The sequence below is a fragment of the Prionailurus bengalensis genome, chromosome A1 (assembly GCF_016509475.1).
Source record: "Prionailurus bengalensis isolate Pbe53 chromosome A1, Fcat_Pben_1.1_paternal_pri, whole genome shotgun sequence".
NCBI lineage: Eukaryota > Metazoa > Chordata > Mammalia > Carnivora > Felidae > Prionailurus > Prionailurus bengalensis.
In genome coordinates this window covers 77,305,677-77,328,358 of record NC_057343.1, presented here as the reverse complement: position 1 = coordinate 77,328,358, position 22,682 = coordinate 77,305,677, and the positions used below count along the sequence as shown (strand labels likewise).

At 46.0% G+C, this 22,682-nt stretch overlaps 1 protein-coding gene and 1 long non-coding RNA gene across 3 annotated transcripts in view; one reads left to right on the top strand and one right to left on the bottom strand.

Moving 5' to 3' along the window:
* Window positions 1–6,601: 6,601 nt before the first annotated feature.
* Window positions 6,602–22,682, top strand: part of EFNB2 (ephrin B2) — a 45,704-nt gene continuing 29,623 nt past the window's right edge. Inside the window, exon 1 of one of the 2 annotated variants that reach the window (XM_043582757.1) lies at window positions 6,602–7,384. In XM_043582757.1, the coding sequence (XP_043438692.1) occupies window positions 7,263–7,384 (122 nt within the window). In that variant the 5' untranslated portion in view covers window positions 6,602–7,262. The remainder of the gene's footprint in view (window positions 7,385–22,682) is intronic. The other variant, XM_043582765.1, reaches the window with a different exon arrangement.
* On the bottom strand, window positions 19,954–22,185 carry LOC122484808. The gene is made up of 2 exons (XR_006297717.1): window positions 20,719–22,185; window positions 19,954–20,055 (listed from the first exon to the last, which is right to left on the bottom strand). It is a non-coding gene; the product is annotated as an uncharacterized LOC122484808 (long non-coding RNA).

The window sequence follows — 22,682 nt, the reverse complement described above, 5'->3', positions numbered from 1 at the left end:
TTTAAATTCTCAATCCTGTGCCTCTGTTTTAGGATATTAAATACTACGATCACAAATTATACTTAATGAAGGCAAGAAAAATGGTTCTAAAAATGTATAGAACCTTAGATTATTTTCAAAGTGGGCCATCAGAAAGAACTTAGCTTTGTACCTTGACTAAAGGCTAAGGTAGTCAAATCCTCTTTGATGTAGGGTGCCTGCACGTTTATTTTTGGGACAAACACATTTAAACTTCTTACAAGTTTTTGTTTTTGCATGTGATACCTTACGGATGACTCTTACTACACTAGAATCTGCCTCAGTTATCTACGTATGTTTAAGTCTACTGGTATTAAAACATTTATTCAAGACAAGGATATGGATCTAAAAATGCTACCTGAGCTGCATAAACATGTCTTCAAAGTAGAGAACATGTTCTCCAATATTTTTGAGACCGTTTGATCAGTCTTTCAAAGTGAAAACAGAAGTTAATGAGATGCCTAAATGGTAGATTATTTTGTGTGTGCATGCTAAGAAAAATGCTATTGCTTTAGTTTGAGCTCTTCAGTGAGTCTGTTGTGGTAAGGAACAATATTATCAGTTTAAATATCTTTAAAGATAGAATTTTAAGTAGGCATGAACTGTAGTGAGAACTGACTTATGATACCTATTACTCTAAAACATTCACTTTATTTACCTAAAGAATATAGGTTGCTTTATGAATCCTTTTTTAACCTTTAAATAGAGGTTAGCTCTATTTCATGATTTTTTTTAATGTAACTTTTTTTTTTTTTTTTTTTTTTTTTTGGTGCAGATCCATTGTTCTTAGGTTGTATATTCAAGTTTTGGGAAATGTTTATTTAAAAATTGTTTTGCTCTACGAGTGTTATAAACATTGTATCTAAGAGAGTAGCCTGGACTTACATTTTTAAATTAGCTTATGCGTGCCTTTTAATTTTTTGAAAATCTCTTACTGCCACATATGGTGTGAAATCACAGTAAGTTGCTTAGTGACACCCCGCCATATCTGCCGGCTGCGGGAGATTCGCATCAGATATTGAAATTGTTCCTGTGCCAGGCTACAGGAAAGAGGATGTGATTGTTAATAAAATACACCCAATCTTTTCTGTGCTGCAACAATGTGTACTAATTTGTTTTCTTCATTTGTTTCCACTGCCTTTGTGTACGTATTATAAAAGTTCAAATTTTCTCCCAATTAGCAGTTCAGATGTTCCCTAATTTATTAAACACGCCTTTATTCATAATTTGTTTTTTAGGTTATTATTAATGCATTATAGCAGTAACTAATGACTGTTTATTTTTATTACAGTATTTAAAATATGTAGTTATTGCAATTTTTATTGTGGAGTTTGCAGAATTATCAATTGTATAAACGAAACCTTTAAATTAGCTTGGTGTGAGGACTCTTTAATGCTTGCAGAGGGGGAAGGGGTTTTTAGTTAAAGATTGACTGTTCCAGCTTCCCTTACAAAGTCGTAGCGAAGTCGGCTCAAGGTAACGACCCAGCCATGTAGTCGTGCCTCATAGATGCCCACAGCTATTTTGTATGGCCACCAGGATTTCAAACTTTTTCAGTAATGTTGCACCTCTTATCTTCCAAAGTAAAATAAGCATAGGCTCCTGGCTTGCTGAACTCTTATGTATCATTTCTGATCCCTCATTTTATATTAAGCACCTCCACTTGCCCCTTAACTAAAATTTCTCCAAAGCTGTTATTATTAACTAGAGTTTCTCATTTCAGTTACCTTAATTTTCTGTTCCTTTACACCCAGAACCGTCCATCTGTTTTGGATTACTGGCCATGAGAATTTCTGAAGACAGGATATCTTAATTTTTGAGACTTGCCACTTGCTCCAGGAAGGAGTCTTATGAACACTCAAATACCAGAATGTTATTAATTAGTGAAAGGACTACTAAAGGGAGAAGGGCCTCAATCTAGGAATCTCGAATGGGTGTTGAAGCCCAAAGAATAGGGCCTACATTTTCATTTGTTGAATTGCCATTTTCCTGCCTACTTGTCTTTATCATACTTGTTATTTCTGTTTTGTGTTTACTCTTGTGTTATTTTAGCATTCAGTTTTGCATGATCATAGAGCTGCTACTGGTGCAGTAATCCAGAAGATCTGCACTTCCTTGCTCCTGGCCTGCACAATACATTTTGAAGCAGATTGGTCACTGGTTTTCAGAGGACTAGATCCCATGGTCCCATGGTCTTAATCTATATATTGTATATAACTGATAGGCCGAAGAGTGTTCTTTTCCAGAGCCTCCAGTGGTTGGACCAGAGGATGTCGAACAGTTGTATTTTTCACATATATTTTCTTCAGATGTATTAATGTGAAACCAGTAAGTTAAGGAGTAAAATTTTCAGTGGTCAGCAGCTTTCACTGTCGCTCAGGAATTCCTAAGGGGTGCGGCTGTGGGTGTGTGTAAGAGGGTCTGTACAACAATTGATTACTAAACCTGGTCCTTGAGCGTTAGAATAAAATAGGTTTGTGGTTTTATATACATTTGGATAATGATTGTTTCCTTCCTCATTTTCCAGGCTTCTGGAACTGCACTATGGGTTGAAAAGCAAGTAGCAAGGAATTAACAAAGGAATATATAATGCAGCCTCTTCTAAGTGCTGTTGAACATCTTACTGTAAAGTGGGTTAGGGAGGGAGCAAAAATAATCTTATGGAGCCACAGTAGATGTTAATCTCCTTATGATTGCTGTCAGTAATACCACTTCTGTGTTTAGAGCAGAATTTAACTTGTTGTAATATACAGCACATCTGTATCAGTCCATGAAGTGGGAATCCTCTTTGGAGAGGTTAAAGTATTAGTGTTTGTGAGTGGTAAAACCAAAACAGCACAGCTGCTACCTATCTGTCTCCACCAAACTCCTAAACCAACTTGGAAGGTTGACAGGAGTTTGGCTGGTTTTCTAAACCTGTTGGTTTGCAAATAAGGAAATGAGATTTCATGCCAAGTGCGCAAGTTAGTTGGAGCCATAATGGTACTCTTTCCACATAAGCTGCTTTTGCATTAATAATGTGAAACCAGTGATAGATTATAAACTAGAAATTGAAATGACTACTGTAGTCGAGAAGTATTTTAGTTCCATAAGGAATATATTGTTCTAGTCTATAAGGTCAGTTGTCACTAAACTTGGGAAAAATGTTCTTTGGGCCCAAGAGCCCAGTGTAATAATTAATACTTTTAATTAAGATGCTTCGATGCGTGTAAACTGAATTTTAGAAGCAGAAAGATGACACAGGAGTGTATGGCAAAGTTTACTAAGAAAAGACTTTTATTTTACTCTTGTTTTGAAAGGTCTTCCCTTTGAGTAATTTGAGCTGTATCATTTGCAGAAGAGTCCTAAAAATTTCAGTGACCTTTATGAAATAAACCGCATGCAATGCCAGGAAACAGTAGTAGAGGCTCACAGCTACACGGGAAGTTCATGGCTTGGACGACGTTTAATCAACATGTATATCAAATTTCAGTAATTTCTCTGTAATGTTACATTTAGATAAGGCTTTTGCTCTTTGTTTTTATAGAAGTTATGTTAGAGATGTCTTTTGAAGTACATCTGAGAATTGATGGATTACTATACAAGGAATATATAAGAAACATCCATAAGGTCTAAAGACCAAAGCATGTTTAGGAATTCAAGGGGGCAGGAACATGACTTTACCAAGGTGCATTTACTTGGGTAAACTTGATTGCCAACTTAATCTTCTAAACTGAAATTTACACTTGCTACCTCGTTACATATTCAAATTTATATTTCTATTGACTTTTATAATTGACTATCTGAAATGCCCCAAGTTTTAACCTGACTTTTAGAAATTTCTTCTTTAACTTTGGAAGTAGTTGAAGTTAACTTCCTCAGCTGAAATAAAACTTCCTTTTTTTTTTTTTTTTTTTTGGTGGGGTTAAATATGTGCTGGTAAAATTATGGATTTTCAGGAATAACTGTGTTTCTTCCTACAATTTTAATCATAAAGAGAAATCCAAATACAAACATGTATCAAATTGATGTGATTAGGTTCTTTTTGGTTTGGCATCCATTAAAGTTTGAACTTTGTCTTGTAACATGCTGATGTAACAGTTTCTGCCTGGCATATATGTACAGATACAGACACAAATGACTTGAGATGATGCTTTTAATTACAGTTGCCCCTTGGACAACTTGGGTTTGAAATCGTGGTTCCATTTACAGGGATTTTTTTCAATAAATACAGTGGTCTCAATGTGTTTTCCTTAGATTTTTCTTAACATTAGCTTGCTATAAGAATACAGAATATACACATAACAAAATATGTGGTGACTGATTTTATGTTATTGGTAAGGGTTCTGTAACAAGACTATTGGTAGTTAAGTTTTTGGGAAGTCCAAAGTTACACAAGGATTTTTGATGGGGGGGCAGGGGCTCCCGACCCTCTCCTCCTTCACAGGTTAACGGAACTGAAATTATGGTAAACAGCAGAGGAACATTTTCACCTTGAAATTGTTACTGTTGATGTTTTTCACCTAGTCTCTACAGATGATCCGTGTTTACTGAAAATAAATTGATAAATATTCACACCCTAGTTACACAGTGGTAATCTTTGTGTAGGATTTTATTTTTTTGATCAAATACACACTTTGTTTAAAAACAAGTTTTACATTACATTTTACCCAAGGTAAAATGCTTTGGACGTGTGAATATCTGATTTACTAAAAATGGAAGCCAGGGTTATTTTCAGACCATGCAAATTTCCTTTATTTCCTCTAGTTTACTTGGAGAGAGGATGTGGGAGCGAAGAGGTCACCATTTAAATTTCACAAAATAACTTTGCTAAATATGAAACGGATGGTATTGTTTCGGTTTTAGTTCTTTTAGAAAATCACGAGCTTTACATTAAATTTCAAACGAATTCCGTAAATGTTTTAGGACATTTGTTAAAACCACTCCTTTTTTAACCCTTGTGATAAAGTTATGAATAATACTGTCTGCCCCTTCCTGGTTTTTTAGTCTTCAAGGGAATCAGTCCGTGACTTCAAATTGGTGTGCAGTATTTGAGCATTTAAAAAAAAAAAAAAAATCCTCAAATTGGAGGCTTATTTTAAAACTAGCAATTAGAGAAAATAAAATAGTTTTCGTCTCAAAGATTTACCCGGAATAATATGAATGAATGTATTCGGTACCTCGCGTGCCATAGTGTTTTCGATCTTAACTAGTCTTAACAAAACTTTTACATTCCCAGTGGAAACGTACATCAACTTTTGTTTAGTATTGCCAAAAAGGAATACTTACTAAGGCGTAAACATTCTCAAACGTGGTTATAAAGAAGAGTGAAGGAAATACTGGTAAATATCCAAACAAGATGTTTTACCATGTATATTTTTAAATGTAGTGTAGATAATTTAGCTAAAGAAACAGATCTTGCAGGAATACCGTCTGCTTCGTTGCGTCTGAAACATTAAAGAAATCCTGGAGTACACAAAATTTTTTAAAGCATGTTGGGGGTATACGGCGTATCTTCCTCTTATTCAAACAATTGTACGTGGGTACTATGCCTTCTTTCTGCCGAGTCCTCCCTGCTGTCCGTCATCTCAGGAGCTGCCGGCGCGGACTCGGTGCGCGGTTGAGTCCAGGCGGTCTGGTTCCGGGTGGGCGGGCCGTCGCGCTCTCGCCCGCAGGGAAGTCAGGCAGGTCGCTAGTGGGCGCTGTGGGTCCGTGGAAGCCGTCGGCGCGGTGGCGCGCGTCCAAGGCGTTCTTTGGGAAAGCACTTGCCGAGAACCAAAGTGAAGAATTCCTGCCACCTCTCCATTTGGGCGTTATTTGTCACCGTCACCCTAAATTCTCGGTCACCTTGGGGAGGCGTGAGTGTGTCCCAGAGACTAGTTAAGGAGAAGGTCCCGCGGCCGGGCCAGCGACACTTTCAGGGAACGCCCGCAGCGAGGTACGGAGGGTGCGGGGCCAGGACCCATCGTCGGCCGCCCAGCTGGCGCCCCGTCCCCAGGAGTCGTTTGCATCCCTGGCCCCCGTTGACTTTGGTCGGGCCTGAGCTGACGTTAGGTACCGAAGTCAGGTGTGAAACACAACGCTCGGACGGCTGCTGGGGGCAGCGAAGGGATGCGCGTACAGGGTGTGAGCCGATCCCGCAGAGGGCACACTCCGTGTAAAACACGGAGACCCGCGGGAAAAGCCTTCCATTCCGCAGGGAAAGTTTCGCCCTCGACGTTGTCTCTCTGTTGAAGTTAGAATGCTTGCCCGGCAAATGAAGGCGCGTGCTGGGCGCGGGGACAGGTGGCCCCGTGCTGTCCCCTCTCCCCTCTCTACCGTCCCGAACAGCGTCCCCACCCCAACGCTTGAGGGGCGCCGGTGCAAGCGTCAGGGCCGGGTCTTTGGCGGGCCCGGCTGCGCTCCTCTTGCGCCACCGCCCGGAGCCGGAGGCGGGGCTCACCTGTCAGCCGGCGCCCCGCCTCGCGGCGCCCAATGTCGGGCGGGGGTGGATGACGGACGGGTCGGCCGCCCAACCGGCGCGCGGCTGCCGGGCCGCAGGCCAATGGGCTGCGCGGCGCGGGGCGGGGCCCCGCGTTTATAGTGCTCTGACAGCGCGCCGGCCGCGCTGACTCTCCTCGGCGGGGACGGCGGCGCCGGCGGGAGCTAGGAGCCGCGCGCACAGCGGTCCCGGCGCCCTCCCCGCACACAAAGGCCCGCGCGCGTCCGGCGCCCGCGGCGGGGACCGAGGCCCTCCTGCTTGCTCCGCGGGCCGGGAGCCGCGAAGACCGAGGAGGCTCCCGCGCGCCCGCAGGCGCCTCTCGCCGCTCCGCGCTCCGGGACATGGAACCGCGCCGACGCGGCGCCCGCGCGCTCGGGCCGCTGCCCACCCCCCTGGATCTATAGTGCGAGGCGGCCCGCTCGGAGCGCAGCGTCCGCCGCCAGCGCGAGTCGTCTCTCCGCCTTTGTGTCCCGGCCGCGCGCCCTCCCTGCCGCCCCGCGCCCGGCACCCTGGAGCCACACGGGAGCCTGCCGTCCGAGCTGCGTCCGGCGCGGCGCCCCGGAGCCCCGAGCCCGCCGCGCCGCCGCGCCCCGCGCGTGCGCTCCCGCCCCGCGCCCTGAGGGCCCCGAGCGGAGCGCCCCCCGACCTCGGCGACGCCTGGAGCTGCTCGGCGCGCCCCGGAGCTGCCTGCCGTCTCCTCCTTGTGTGCCCCGAGGATTGGGGCTCCGGCCTGCGCCCATTCCCTCCGTCGTCCGGAGTGCGCGGAGCTGGGAGCGGCTTGGCCATGGCCGCGAGGAGGGACTCCGTGTGGAAGTACTGCTGGGGAGTTTTGATGGTTTTATGCAGAACTGCCATTTCCAGGTCGATAGTTTTAGAGCCCATCTATTGGAATTCCTCGAACTCCAAGTAAGTGGCGTCCGCGATTCCTCCCTCGGTCCCCGCCTGGGGGTTCGCCGCGTTGCGCCGTTCCGGGCGGGAGGAAGGGCTGAGCCGCGGAGCCTCGGAGCCTGTGTCTGGAACCCCGGCTCCCCGCACCCCAAGTTCCCTGGCCCCCACCCTCGCCACATTTTACTTGGTGGAACTCTTCGTTCGGCTTTCCAGCCCGTGCTCTGGTTCTAAGGGGAGCCCTCCCCGCCTTCCTTCCCCCATGAGCTCCCGGGGGGGGGGTGCTAAAAAGCCCTCGGCGGCTAGGCTGTCACGTCCGGGAAAGTATCCGATGGCGGTACCTGACCCTCACTTCTTTTCGAGGACGGAGAACATGGCCACAAACCGGGCTGGCCGGCGCGCAGGCGCTGGCGGGCTGCGGGGAGAGGAGGGGATGCTGCGCTCTCTGGGAGCGCCGGAGCGCGGTCAGATCCCCGCAGGCGGGCGGCGGCGATGAGCCCGGGCCAGAGGAGCGCGCCCCCGGGGACGGAGCCTGCGGTCCCCCGCCGCCCTCTGCGCCCCGGAGCCCGCGCGCCTCGGCCCCCCGCCGCCTGCCCGAGGGTGCGCGGGGAGCTCGCCAGCTCCACCGGAGAACTCGGGCGGCGAGCCCTCTCCTCCCCGCCGGGGAGACGGGCCTTAGGCTTCTCCCGGAGAGCTCTCTGCACGTCGGCTTCTCCCTCCGTTGCTAAACCAGTGGCCCCGAACTCTGCGCGGTCCTGTTAGTTGACTTGATTTTAAGGGCGCTTTCTGCAAAAGCTTAAGGCCCTGCCCAGTCGACACGGCCCCTGAAGCCTTGGCGCTTGGGAAGCCTGTGTAGAAATGGGGTCCTTGGATCCGACTTGGTTTTATCAAGCAGTGTAGCTAGGAGAAAGCTAGGCCTCATGAAGATTAACTTTCAGTGGGAGCTACCAGCATACGACACATTTAGAATTCAGAAAAGGCGATTCTTCCCTAAATATACCGGGCGGTGACTCCTAATTAGTTACCTGTACATTCAGTTCTGCGTATTAGCTCCTCCTTGGGATACATTTCGAATCAGATCCAGAAATGCCTTACAGAATCATGGGATTTTAGCCTTGGGAAACTTGGGGAAAGTGTGGAAACATTGGCCGGTTCCTGGAGTAAGCCTTTGAGATCAGAAGGAAAACCAATGGCCTAATTGAAGACAGGCAAGTTGGCCATGGGTTTAGGAGTAAAGAGAAGAGGGATTGATTTACAAACCACATTTTAATTAAAGAATTGCATCCACTCTTTTAAAAGTGATAAATTTCAAATCTGCCAACATGTTTACCAAGAGTTCCCCATTACAAAGGCAAGAAACGTCACAGCGATAAATCGGATTAAACACATTCTTGCATGATGCTAGATGGCACTTTGCAACACTGCTCCCCGTTAAAAGTTACTCCGTGCGGTCCCCTTCCATCCGCCTGGTCTTGTAGGGACTGCTGTTTTCCCTTAACATAAGATTTGTATTTGTTGAGAAAGTAGTCGCGGTGACATCTTCGCGCAGATCCGGAGTGGTGAGGCAGCGGGTGGTGCGGGGAGGCGCCGGGCTCAGCCCGGCGTGCAGCAGCCGGCGTCCGGGCCAGGCGGTCCAGGAGCCGGGGCTGGGCGAGCAGGGAAGAGGCCAGCCAGTGTTCGATTTGCGCCTACAGAGGTCACTCTTCCACGCGCAATGCTGCCGGCGCCAGCCCTCACCTCTTCCCCCCGGGCTGTCTGCTCCGCTCCACTTTGCACTTTCACTGACGGATTGTTTGGGGAGGCTGCTTCCCCTCCCCTGCTCCCCGCCACCAGGATTTAATATTTACATTTAAATCTTGTCGGAAGAAACTCCCATTAAGCCGTCCATTGCTCAGCTCAGTATCTATGTGTCTCCGTGTTTACTCCTTGGTGTGTATCCCGGAGGAAGATTAGAAATAACCTTCTTGGGAAAAAATGTAGAACCATGATTATTCCCCACCATGGACATCAATATCTTCTTTTCCTGCTGTATTTGGGGTGGGGGCAGGCGACTGGTATTTTACCCACCGTCCGGATGATGAGGATTACTGTTTTTCTGTGCTTTGGCCACAGATGTGGAGACCTGCTGGAGGCCTGCATTTTGGAGAAGCCTGCCTCCCTGCCCTGATGAGGTTTCTGTTGGCTATGACGGCTCCGGTCCTTAAGAGTAGAATTTCTTTTAAAATTGTCATGATAATGCCTTGCCTGGAGGACTGGATAATTTGTCCCTGGAAAAGGTCTACTTAAGAAAGTATGCAACTGTGAATGCTAGCTTGAGAGGTCAGAAAGATTTCTTCCTGGAGGAATGATATGAAAGAGCCTTTTCTCAGTTGGAGAATGAATAAAAACCCCTCGTGCCAAGGGGTTGCTTTATTTGGGGAAGTTGCGTATTTATTTCCAGGGAAAAGTTTCAGTCAGTAGATGCGATGTGGCAGGAAGGTAATCAAATGCATGGAAGTTTCACATCAGTTCGTATGAACTGTGGAACAATTCATTTGTAATGAAGCAGCCATCAGTAATTAGATTTGTTTCATTCGGAGGTCAGCTTTTTTAGCAGGTGGTCGACATAGGGAGCGTGAGCAGCTGTTTGGATGCAGGGTCCAGAAAATCCTTTGTAAGTTCACTGTCTCCATAACTACTTGACTCACACTGTCTGCTGCTCCCATCCCCGAGAGTTTATACAGCAATCAAAAGAAGTTCTGTGTGCTGAAACATTAGCGGCGGCCCTGCGAGGTGGGTCACCCACATCTCATGCACAGGCGCTGGTAGGCTTGCCTCAGTTTTTGCCCATCAGGTTGTTTCAGCCTCTCCGCCACCCCCACCCCCCACCCCAACTCGGCAGAGAATAGCAAAGCCTAGCTTTCATTTCCAATTAACATTTCAGCAGAACAGCTTTAAGGAGCGTGATGTTTTTGCCAGAATCAAATAGTTGCCTCTTCTAAAAGGATGCCCATGTCAGAGGCAAGGCTGTATTGGTGTGGCATTCTACAATGAATTGCACTGACTTTGTTGAAGATTTCAGCCGAGCATTAATTTCTTTTGGCTAGGGGGACTGTTCCCTGTGCACCATATACTGGTTAGTTAGCAAAGCATTTTTCTTTTCCCATGTCATTTTTCCCTGCAGAATGCTGAATTCCTGGTATTGATTGACTTGATACAAAAGAATGGCTGGATAATATCCAGATAACCTATGATACGTGGGCCCCACCACAGTCAGGCTCTGAATAAATACGGACCTGTCAGAGATTGATAAAAAAAACTACAAAGGATAGTGCTGTTTAAACAGTCCATTCAATACCATATATAAGCCAGCCTGCCTTCCATTGTGTCTGAAATTCTTATTTTTGTAGATAAACAAATGCACATTCAACACGGATTGAATAGCCCCTTGAACTATGCTCCACAGTTTGCGTTTGGGTTAATCTTGTCGGTTTTAATATAGAGAGAAAAAAGCACAAAACACCAGGGGTGAAATTGTTAGTGCTTTACCATCCACATTCCTCACGTTTTGTCAGGATGATAAACTATAGGTAATGGACTGTCGTTGTTCCACAGGACAACTGAGCCAGGGTGAGCACAAAGACGGAGCTAAAGCGATATCTCACCACATGCCTGGTCGCCTCCTTTTCAGGCGAGAAGAGAATTTATTTGGGAATCGTGTGTCTAGGGACTGCACTTTTTAACCTCGCCAATTACAGCTTCAAGCCTCAGAAACGGGAGCTGGAGGTTAAGATGATTTGTTAAGCACTCGGTTCTAAATCTTTCACAAAGCGTAGCTGTTGACACTTGTCCTATGGATGTAAAGAAATGCAAATGACTGCAAATTTCCCGAACGTTTCTGAGTCCTGGGCAGAAGGAGAAGGACAGGTGGATTAGCCACCATCCCCCGGACCAGCTGAAAACTATAGATGGGCATGGTTTCTCCATGTGGAGTTGGCTGAAGAGTCATCGGTGCATTTCGATTACTTATTGTAAAACCTCTTGTCTGTAAATTTCCTGAGAGAAATCCTTTGCTTGGTGGATCAGTGCAGTAATTATCCTCAGAGGGACACTGCAGCAGCGGGTGCAAGTCAATCCCTGCCACCTTGCCTTCCCCTGAAACACTTCGGGCGGCTCGCAGGAGGCTGAGGGTGACATCTACCTTAGTGTGATGTTTCCCAGAGCGTCTGCCTAATGGGGACGATCTGAGATCCCAGCGTGACTGCAGCCATGCGTCATAGGAATGGGAGTGGCAGGGAAAGGAAATACAGACTGTGGACCCTCGGCAAAAAAGGATATTTTTGTTGTTGTTGTTGTTGTTGTAGGAAGGATATTTCCTTACCGTCTTATGAAAACTTTATTCTTAAACCGTTCCTTCACAAAGTAGACAAAAAGCAGGGCTCTTGTAAGAAAAATAGTGATGAAAATGGCACTTCTGTCTGTCTAATCTCTGCTTTCGTTGGCTGCTGACATAAAGGGCCTGTTTTTCAGGTCACTTATCATACATCTACATAGATTTGCTTATGAGCTCAGCCTTTGTGCAGTGGAGGAGAGCCTTAAATAGGAGTGTTCAACTGTTTAAAATATTTTGATTAAAATATGCAGAACCCATAGAGCTATAAGCTTCTAGGCAGGAATTAGCTCTTTCAGGGAAGAGCTCCCCCCTCCCCAACCTTTTTTTTTTTTTTTTTTTTTTTTTTTTTTTAGGGATGGGATTAGAATGGGGCTGGGAGAGGGTTAGAAGAAAAGAGAAGAGAAGGATGGCGAAGGGGACAGTGTTCCGAACAGCTTGGGAAAACTCCTGTGGCTTTATTGTCTCTGTAAAGCCAGAGAATACAAAGACATAAGGAACTCAGTCCTTCTCCCATGATGGAAAATGTAAACCATTGACACGGCCCCCTGTTTAACTTGTTTAATTCTTGTTTTAAATTCAGTGCTATGCTAGCCGTGTGAACTCTGAAGATTTCTTCAGTAATCCATTTTGTAGTTCCGAATCAAAAACAAAGTGAAAGGGTCTGACACAATTTGCTTTTATTTTTAGGCAAATCAACCCTGGTCATAGTTAATAAGGGGATTACAACCCAGACTAGGTCTTTACAGATGTAATGTAAATCAAGGGCAGAGTATAAAGAAACTGATCCCTTTTGATTGAAGTATGGTAAAAAGGCATAGAGAAACCAGCGGCAGTAATCTGATTGTATGGCAATAAAACCACCATTTTCTGTCTTTCAGATAAAAATAATGTGGTAAATCCATGCAGTTCATAAGATGTAAAGGCAGATAAAGGGTGAAGCCATGGCAACATATAGATTAGCTTGATGTTGGAAATGACACGTCCCTGAAAAGGGTGTCGAAGCGCAGGCCCTTGCTCCAGGCTGTTGGCTATTATGTGAGAACCACACAGACTTGGAAACTCGGATTAGAAAGTATGAAAGCCCTACTTGTGGCCCGGGATGGTTCAAGCAGCAAAGAAAAGCTGCTCAGTTCTTGCTCATTGATGGTGGATAATATGGCCAAGGTAGATTTCATTGGCCGCCCTTTTTCCTAGCGGTTGAGATACGGGGCTGATTAAAACTTCGGATCAGCGCCGCGGTGAAAGCCTGCAAGATTTTCCCTTTTAACTCCTGGCCTGACAGCGGCGGCCATTCTGTAGGATTAACTGCCCTTGGCGGTCCTTGCCTACATCTGTTTGGGCTTGAGGCAGGGCCATGCTGGGAAGGCTCAGAAACCAGAGGGGAAGGTAAGGCTGGCGCTACCCGCAAAGAAAGGGAGACCTTTGGATTGTAGCCATGTTTTAGACCCGGTGCCACATCCCCCTGCATGGGAGAAGCAAAGGTAAACTTTCCATATTGTCCCTCTCCCTCAGCCAAAGAGCTCTCCTCCAAGGTTGGTCCTTCCCACCCTGGAAAAGAATATGTAATACAATAAGTACCAGGGTGGGGGACGTTTTCATTCAAATCAGCAGTAATCCAATAGGACCAAACCAATGGGCTCTATCTAGAGGATGTTTTACTCATGGATGTTAGTTTTCACCTTAGAGTTGAATGGGATGGTTGCCCTTCACCTAAGGATAGGATTGTAAAGTGTTAGCGCTGCTCCGCTTGAAAGTTAAAAACAAACACAGAAAGAATCGCTGTGCTGTAGGGTCTTACTGCCTTCTGTCTTGAACAATCTTGGGAGTAAACTGGACTTTTGTTTTTGCCTTCCACACTTTCCATTTTAGTCCTTAAACAAAACACAAAACCATGATTGGGTTACAAGCGGAGTGACATCCGCCAGTCGGGTCGGGCCAGAGAGGAAATATTTGCTTTATTGCCTCCTGTTTGGCGTTTTAGAAGAGTCTCAGCATTTCTTTAGGAGAGTCTGAACCCTTAAGACGTTGACAATCCCAAAAGCTACAAACACCCCCAGTGCCTTTCTTGATGGAGTGGATGAAGAGGGTTCCATGCTGTTCCCTTTAACAGCAACATGGGGCCCTTCTAGACTAACTCCTCCTGTGAGCGTCTGAGATCTGCATCAAATCTTAAATACTCTATTCCAGACCCATTGGGTTGATTTGGTTCCTAATGCTCAGCTGACCCGACCCTCTGCTTGGCGCTGGGATTTGTCGCCTGTTTGTTCTGGTCATTACTATGTAGCTCTCATAGGTCACAAACAATTTAAAAATTATTGCACCTGCACTCGCCCAGGTCCAGTGCCTGCGGACTTTACCTTCCTTTCCAGTCTAATTCAGTAATCCATATCAAAAGATCCTTTGCACTTGTCTAGATTCGCCAAAGAGAAGGGACACCCCTAATTTACAAGCTGGTCACATCCAAGCACCTTGCATTCTACGTTTGACAATGATTGCTAATGGCCCATTCAGCTAAAGTATTTGCTTGTTAACAGGGAACAGAGCATGATAAATGTCCAGCAAGCTTGCGGCCTCCTTCAGCTTTTCATATGCAGACTGGTGCATATTTATGGCAGGCAAATGACAAAAGGAGAAGCTGAATTGCCCTGGCCTCGGGCTTTCTGCTAGGAACTGGGGGTTAAAGTGATTACATGGAACCGGGGAGCCCTGCCTCTGTCCGCTGACCGACATGTGGTGCGTTCCGGCCGCTCCTTCTACCTGCATGAGTGTATTTCAGCAATCTTAGAGATAAGGATGGTTGGATCTGGTGTGCTGGTGAAAAAAAGGAGGTGATCAGTTATGACACGTTTTCCACGCATGCTGAGTGCCAGGTGAACCTCTTCCTGCTGCTCCTGCAGAGAATTGGCAGGGCCTCTTTATTTTCCTTTTTCCTGTATAAACTCAAACGTGTAATTCTAGTTCAAAGCATTTGTGGCTGGTGAGTGCGTGCCTGCTGAATTAAAAAAAGGAAAAAAAAAAACTGGTAGGAGAACACTCCATTAAGGAAAAACAAGCCCTTAGTAATTCTCTACCCAGAATATGAAGGGGGAAATGGCTGCAGTGAAGTATTAACAGTTTACCAGGTTCTTTCTCTAAAAGCACGGATAGGTAAAGGTTCCAAGAGCTCAGTGGCGGGCAGACGTTCAGGACGCTCGGAATGAACCACGGGTGACGTGCTTTGCTTTGAAAGCTCTGGTTTCTCCAGTGCTATTGAGGCTTCGTGCTTTCTATGTGAAACCATGGAATGGTCCAGTTTATTTTCCCAATGTAAGCTCATTTATGTCCAGTTTTAATTCCAGTCCTTGTAGAGGTCTTCCAGTACTTGCTGAGAGTGTACGGATTCCTCCCATGTCACCCCAGAATAATAATGAGTGCCACTCTTCATTGTTGACACCAGTAGAGGCAACGTGTTTGTATTGGAGGAAAGTGATGGTGGACGGGCCTTTGGCTTGGGTGGTACTTACGGGGGGTGTGCTTGTAATGCAACGCCCGTGTGTGTGTGTGTGTGTGTGTGTGTGTGTGTGTGTGTGTGTCAGGTGCAACACCCTGCTGTCTGCCCACTCTATTACTCCCCAGCCACACTCCCTTCAGGACGCCTCACCTCTGGCGTATCAGAGTTTCCAGCTTCTCTGCAGTCTGTATGGTTCCCACGGGTGACCTGAGGCACAGCGTGGTTCCACCACCTGATGAAATGCCTCTGAATCATGGTCCTTTGCTCTTTCCACTAGTTGAGCTGGCTCACAGTGGCCTGAAACATTTGCCTTGAGTCACAACTGTCTTACGAATGAGTGGGCCCAGGCCGGTCGTGTTCAGGGCCAGCTCAGAATGTAACTTCCCTGCCAAAGAAGTTAGAAAATGCCAGTTTTTATCTAACTACCAGAACTAAATTGGGGGTACATCTTAGATAAAAACAAGCTCTTGTTAGCCCCGAATTCCCCTTGTCTATAGGAAGGATCTTCCTTCCTATAGATGGATCTTCATTATAATGGACTGTCTGATAGAGCTTACAGATTCCCCTAGATGAGTGCCCTCTTTATGACAGATCAGACATAGTTTCTTTAAATCTTCTCTCCATAATCCCACAGCACTTTAGTTAAATAACTAGGGTATAGAAAACCTTATACACTGTGCTGTCATGATTCATACTGCAAGCCTTAATCCCCGTTAGGGCCCTCTCTATCCCTAAGAGGTGGGGGCAAGAGCTGTTTCATTTTGGCAGTCCCCCCACCTACTACTAGCTAGCGGTGACATCCAATAAGAATTAGTCCGATGGCCAGACACAACCCAGATGTGTGTTTATGGCTGCTCGTGTTGTGTTGAAATGGCACCTATTACTAGAGATCTACCCTCCAGAGCAGTGGCCCTAGTGGCACACAGTCACCTGGAGGGCTTGTTAAAACAGGGTTTTGCTGGACCCCACCCCGGGAGTTCTACCTTCCCAAGGTCTGGGCAGGGCTTGAAATTTACATTTCTTACCAGCTCTCAGCTGATGCTGATGCCACTCTGAGACCACACCTTGAGAACCACTGCCCTCAATCACCTTTTTTTCTCTTTCTTTCTTTCTTTTTTTTTTTTTTTTTTGGAAACAGCTCAACATTAGCTCATCATTTCTAAGGTTGTTTTGGAATCTTCGAAGAAATCTGTGGTCCTTGCCTTGCTGGAGGCCATAGGGATCATCTCGGTCATCCCCAGTGGATAAAGCATTGAGGTAGTCAACAGGCATTTGTTAACTCTGAGGCCCCGTTACTGATGAGAGAAAGGTGGTGGAGGTGTCGTCCCAGGAGATCTCTGAAATACGCAGGAAGCAAGTCAGAGCAGTAACACCACAGCTCAGAGTGTGTGTGTCCGTCAAGGGTACATCCGTGAGCACCCACAGCACTTCATACATGTGAGCGTAGCTCAAAGACAGACCCTACAAATGAGGCAAATGGGGGTATGCCAACAGTGATTTCAGCTACCTTTCCTAATAGGACAATTAGCAGTGCCTCCTGGTTCAAGACGCATGTGATGGTAACGGAAAGGTCTGGCGATTTGATTTAGCAAAGACAACCAGGCAAGTGCTGTTTTCACCGAGTTAAGAGCTAAGAGTACATGCTTCAGAATCTGGCTGTTTGGGGCCGGTCCCAGTGCAGCTGTTTTTTTACTGTGTAACTAAGGGAGTAACCTCCGTGTCCCGTCTCTAAAATGGAGGCGGTAATCTAATAGTGCTGAATAAAAGAGTAATAAAATTGTGGTCAGGATTAAAAGAGCTTAGCTCTGTGCTTGGCACAATGAAGCCATAAATGTCAACTATTGTTAATAAAACTAATTGAATATCTGTGTGCCTGGCTATGGTTTACTTTGCCTACCGTATACAAATGCAGAATACGTAAAAATGACATGTGAATAAAGATTACAAAATGCCATGTTCACCTTTCAAGGTTTGTTGTGTTGTATTGGGTTCACCTGCCAGACTTCTACTCATTTTTCAAGACTTTTTTCTTATATGAAGCACGCTATTTCCTCTCTACCGTAAAGTAGGCGCTCTCTCCTCTCTTCCCCGACCCGACCCCTGATGCTTTGTTGTAACATTTATAACACTGAAGAAATCAGTTTCTCCACCATGGACTGAGCAGAGCCTGGGCTGAATCCGCTTTGTGGATCCTAGTACAGGATGGAGTAAGAGATCGTGTTGTTGAACACATACGTGAATGCAACCTGTAGGGATGGGCAGAAGAGTAGCATTTTTTGCATTAATGTTACATGTTACTTCTTTAGAAACCTCCTCACCTGGTGGACACAGTTGGTGTTAACCACAGTGGTACAGAGCTCCTTCCATGTGCCAGATGCTACTCCAACAGCTGACAAATACTGACTCATTAAACCTTCACAGTAACTGTCTGAGGGAGGTGCTTTGATGACTCCTGTGATATCGGTGGGGAAACCAAGGCACATTAATTAACTCGCCCAAAGTCATATGGCTAATAAGTGGTACCGTCTGCGTTTGAACCTGGTTCCTCTGGTTCCTCTGCTTCCGGGACCCTTTCTCTTAATTCTCTGCCTCTCTCTCTCTCTCTCTCATGTGATGGCACGGAGTAATTAGAAATAGTGTAACTAAACTAAGCCTATGTTTACCAAAAACAGTGCATGCATGGTGGGTTTAAAAAAAAAAAAAAGTTTGAGGTATAATCCTTTCCATGTCGATCTTGATTTATAACCTTTCCCATGATGGCTATTACAATTCTACATGGATCCTTTGAATCTTTGATAACAAAGTCCTACCCAATGGAAACTAGACCGTTATGAAAGTATGTAATATTAATGCATTTATCGAGTACTGTTCCTTTGACTATTAACATTTCCTTTTAAAAATTTTAAATATTTGATCATTTCTTTGCTGGGAGAAGAGGTCGGCTTCCCGAGGAGGGCTGCATTTGGTAAGGTGCCGCGGGTGTGTGTCAGGCTAAGGAGATAGGATGACATCTTTTTTAGAGTCTAGTCACAATTAAATGCCATTTTATTTTGGATTTTGGGACCCGGGCCAGCTTCCAGCTTGTCAGAGCTGAGAAGACTCAAATCAAGTCCAGGCCTATTTCTACAGCAAACTGGGATTCTGGCTTCTTGCCTGTGGATCCATTCAGTATATCCCATCTGGCTTTTGATGTTCTGCGAGTTCGGAGCAGTTTGTTTTAGGAAGCCAGGCAGCCTGGGCCTCTCCTGCCTCCAGAAGGAGGTTCCTCAACTTCCCCAGGACCTGACCTCGGCGTCTGCTCACCTGCGGACCCCGCAGCTGGCTACAGGTCTCAGCCAGGCCAGAGTTCAGGGCCCAGGGAGTCCTCCTCGTTTGTCCGTGTCCCGTGTCCTTCGGTTTAACTCAGTCACGCGGCCTGCTTGAATAGCTTAAGAGTATTGAATTCCTGTGCACTTTTGTGTTTTGGTGAAGCCGCATTCGAGCTGCTTGTGGCGACAGAGCAGGAAATGTATTGCGCACAGTTAGAGCAGGGCGCCGTGGACATTTTCATAAAATACCGTTCGGGGGGATCTGCGTGCAAGTCTCCAGCCGGTCAGGTTTGACTCCTGTGTGATGTCAGCAAGACCCACCTGCCCGCCGTGGGACCTGCTTTCCTCCTTCCCTTCCCCCTCCCCCACTCTGGGCTGTGTCCTGCCCAGTGCCCCCAGCACACCTGTCCCTGACCCTCCTCCGGAGCCCGGGAAGAAGGAAGGGCACAGGAGGCAGGCATTTAGGTGGTTGGTTGTAAAGCGATGGCACACAGCCTTGTAAGCTGTGTTGGCAGGCTTCTATCAGGAGAGAAGCGAGTTTTGTCTCTTCTTAAACCTTACTTATCCAAGTGTTCATTCTGAGCAGCCCACTCTGTGCAAGGCTGTGGGGTGGAGGGCCGGGCATCCCTCAGTAAACACAACAGGCTCACTCTCGGGGTCACACCCCAGCCTGAAGAGCAGGAATTGGACCCTCTTGGTGTGCCTCTTTCTTTTAGTGCCGTTTCCCCACCAAACGGGAGAGGTTTTTCATTCACCCATGAAACATGGGTGAATTGCTTTTCTAAATAGGCAAGATTCTTTGGAATTTAAAAAAAAAAAAAAACTGTGATGATGGGGAAGAAAGAGATGGAAGGAAGAGACGCCCACACTCTAGACTGTGATGTTGCTGTGCGGGGAGATCTTAATCCCATTCCTTCCAGTTTTTAAAATGCCAAACCACTCCCTTCTGTGATTTACATGTGCCTTTCATGTCTGCGATGTTCCCACTCAAGTAGATGAGCAAGGGGATGCACACACTTCTCTCTAAGACAACAGAGAACCATCTGGAAATGCCCCTTGAATTTCTTTCTGTATGGATGTGAAAGCCACTTTTCTTTCTGGTGCCTCACCTATAAATAGCAGGAGTCCCACCTTCCTTTATAGACTCTTGCTAATAGCACGTTTGGAACAAGACCTTACAGGTGCAAACAGATCCCAGTTGGGAAAGACGCTCGCAGCGTCTCTTGCCTCTGAGGGTTCTGAAATACCTGTTTCGCCAATGGGACCAGTGGATGAGCCAGCAGGACAGAGTTGGCCTGGGTGACTCACTTCCCTCTTGCTTTCCCACTGTGCCTCCCAGCCACCCCAGTTTTGCCTTCTCGAGCTACAGACTTCATGGGATGCCTTTTCTGAAAGTTTTGAGAGAAGGGGGGAGCTTAGATCAGTTCCATAAATAAAAACCTCTATTGTTTTGCTGCTGTTGTTGCAAGTGGCCGATCTTTGTTTTTAATTCCATTGCAGAGATCAGCTCCTCTCTGTGAACCTGGGAAAAGAAAACAGTGACACGCTCGACGTCTGACTTACAGAGACAAAGCTATCTTTTTCTCTTTTTTTATTGAGTTTTTTTATTTTAATTCCAGTATAGTTAACATGGTGTTACGTTAGTGTCAGGTGTATAACAGAGTGATTCAACAGTTGTCTGTAGTACTCGCTGCTCATCATAAGTGTGCGAAGATATCTTTGTCAACCCCAGCTTGCTGTAGACTGGCCATTGACTTGGAAGTTTTTATTACAGTGGGACAGATAAAACTTAAATAAATAACTTGCTCTATTTTCCTGAATGGAAACCTAAACCATGAGAATATTTGAACATTCTAAAATAAAATTCACTTTAGCCACCAATGTTTGAGCACTATGTCACAAATAAAAAACAAGATTAACATCAAAAGGGGTCCGTTTTCATTCAATTGTGCAGCATTGCAGGCTGTGAAACTTAATATTATTTTGACTCGTACAGTAATTGTAGGACAACAGGGAAGTGGATTAAGTTGAAATAAAAGCGCTCGGCAGCACCAGTTGAGGTCATTGGCCAGAGTGAGGCCTCTGGCTTTGCATATTAGGATTTTAGAAAGAAAACTTCTCCTTTAGACTCTAGTTGAATGTTTTTTCTCCAGCGTGTACAGAGACAAAGAAGCACACTCCTCACCTTGAAAAGTTGGTAAACTGGTTTGCTCATCCACCGGCTCACAGCGCATTGCGATTTCTCTGCTTCTCATCTTTCTTTTTCTGGAAAAGATTTTGCTTGTCATTGGTGTGAAGCTTGAAAGGCACCCCTCCCCTCACCCCCCCCCCAACTCAGCTCTTAGATTTATAACACTTTAATGGTCCCAGATTGTACAGCCTGCTTTTATTCCCCTTTTCTTTTCCTTGAATAAATCAGGTTCATGTTGCAGATGATATTTGTGTGAGAAAAGTGTGAAAGAAGGGGCACCTGTGAAAACAAGCCATTGTCCCAGCACCCATACACTTTCGAATTAAAGCAGAAAATGTCAATTAAGACCTCCAGTGACTGTCTTATTTCTTGGAGGTTTAGAGCCACTGACACGATCGTGGTGCACTCGCCCTTTAACCTGCTACTCCAAGCCGTGGTATCTGGTGACCTAATTCTGGATACAGCTGACACCCCACAGCTACACCCCACTCTCTCTGGTTTCGGAGAAAGTTTGTGCAGAATCTTGTTCTGATGTGAAAGTGCTAAAGGGGGCAGTAAAGGGCTATCCACAAAAAGGAAACTTTTTCCAAGTATCTCTCCGGGTCCATGTTGCCTCTGTCTGCCATGGGCCCTGCTTTTATTTATTCCCTTGGTAAGAAGCACTTGTGTGCGGGGCACTCAGAGAGCTGGTCTTATTAAACCGTGGCAGCAATCTAGCATTAAACAAAGTGATACAAGAGGAGTATATTCTGCTCGCTGATGAAATCCACATACGAACTGAAGTCCTGCTTCTGCAGGATTTCTATTCTCTGGTGCACAGAGTGTTTCTGAACGGGATCTTCTTGGGCTGCTGTGTCCATGCTCTAACAGTCCATGTGGACGTGGGAGGCCCCCAGGGCACAGTGACGTTCCGGGTCACGCGTGGGTCTGGGCTAACCCAGAGCTGTTTGTCAGGGGTGACCAGAAAGCCCCAGCAGGGGCCAGCCAAGCTACAGAGGGCTCTTTCTCATTCAGATTTCAAAAGGGACTAATTTACAAACAGACCCGCTCCTTTTCTCTGCAGTCTTTGACATTTAATTAAAAATAGGAGCATCTTCTGGGAAAAGGGCACGTTTTCCAAAATGTAGTAAATGCAAAGCGTACTTAATCAAGAACTCCGGCGTGCAAATAAACCCATTCCGCGATCGGATGTGATTTTTGGTGCCAGCTCCTGGGCCAAACCTGCTTCTGAAGCTGGAACTCAGATTCCCTCAAATGTTAGCCAACTGACAGAGTTCTGCAGTGCAGTGATTCAGCATAAACCATACCCATCCCGTATTTTTCATTCATGTGAATACACTGGTTGTGCACTAATTACTAAGCTTTTGTGGACTCAGGAACTGACTTCTTAAATAGACCACACTTCCCCCCATAATAACTTTATTTAGTTACTTTCTAAGGAAGTGCACCAAAAAGGTTAAAACGTCTGCAGGCTTTAAATATTTTAAGTGCTTATTTTTAAAACCAGCATTTGGAAAGACTGATCGGGAACAGGCTACAGTTTGTTCTCTGTACGCTGAATGTGATGTCCCAGGTCTGATCACAAAAAGCACTTAATGTTTACTGCAGAAAATTGTGAAAAATGCAGAAAGCTGAAAATCACCCTAAATCTACCACCCAGTAGCTCAAAGCAGTCTCAGGTAAAGGCCCTCAGTTGGATCATCGGTGTATGTTTTCTGTGTCGTCAGCAGAGTAAGCAGAATGGTGTAAGGCACGTTGTGTAAGCGTGCATGTTTGCAGCTGAAATTGGCCGCGACCATATACTCTGATGTAACTTTGAAACGAAAGGAAAGATCAGTCCTCCGTGAAAAAAAGGAACCTCTGTTCATTTATGAATTTTATTTCGCTCAGTCGCGTGCTCCTGAGGTAGCAAGCACATCATGGGTGGGTCCCCAGTCTCCCCAGTTTGCCCATTGGCA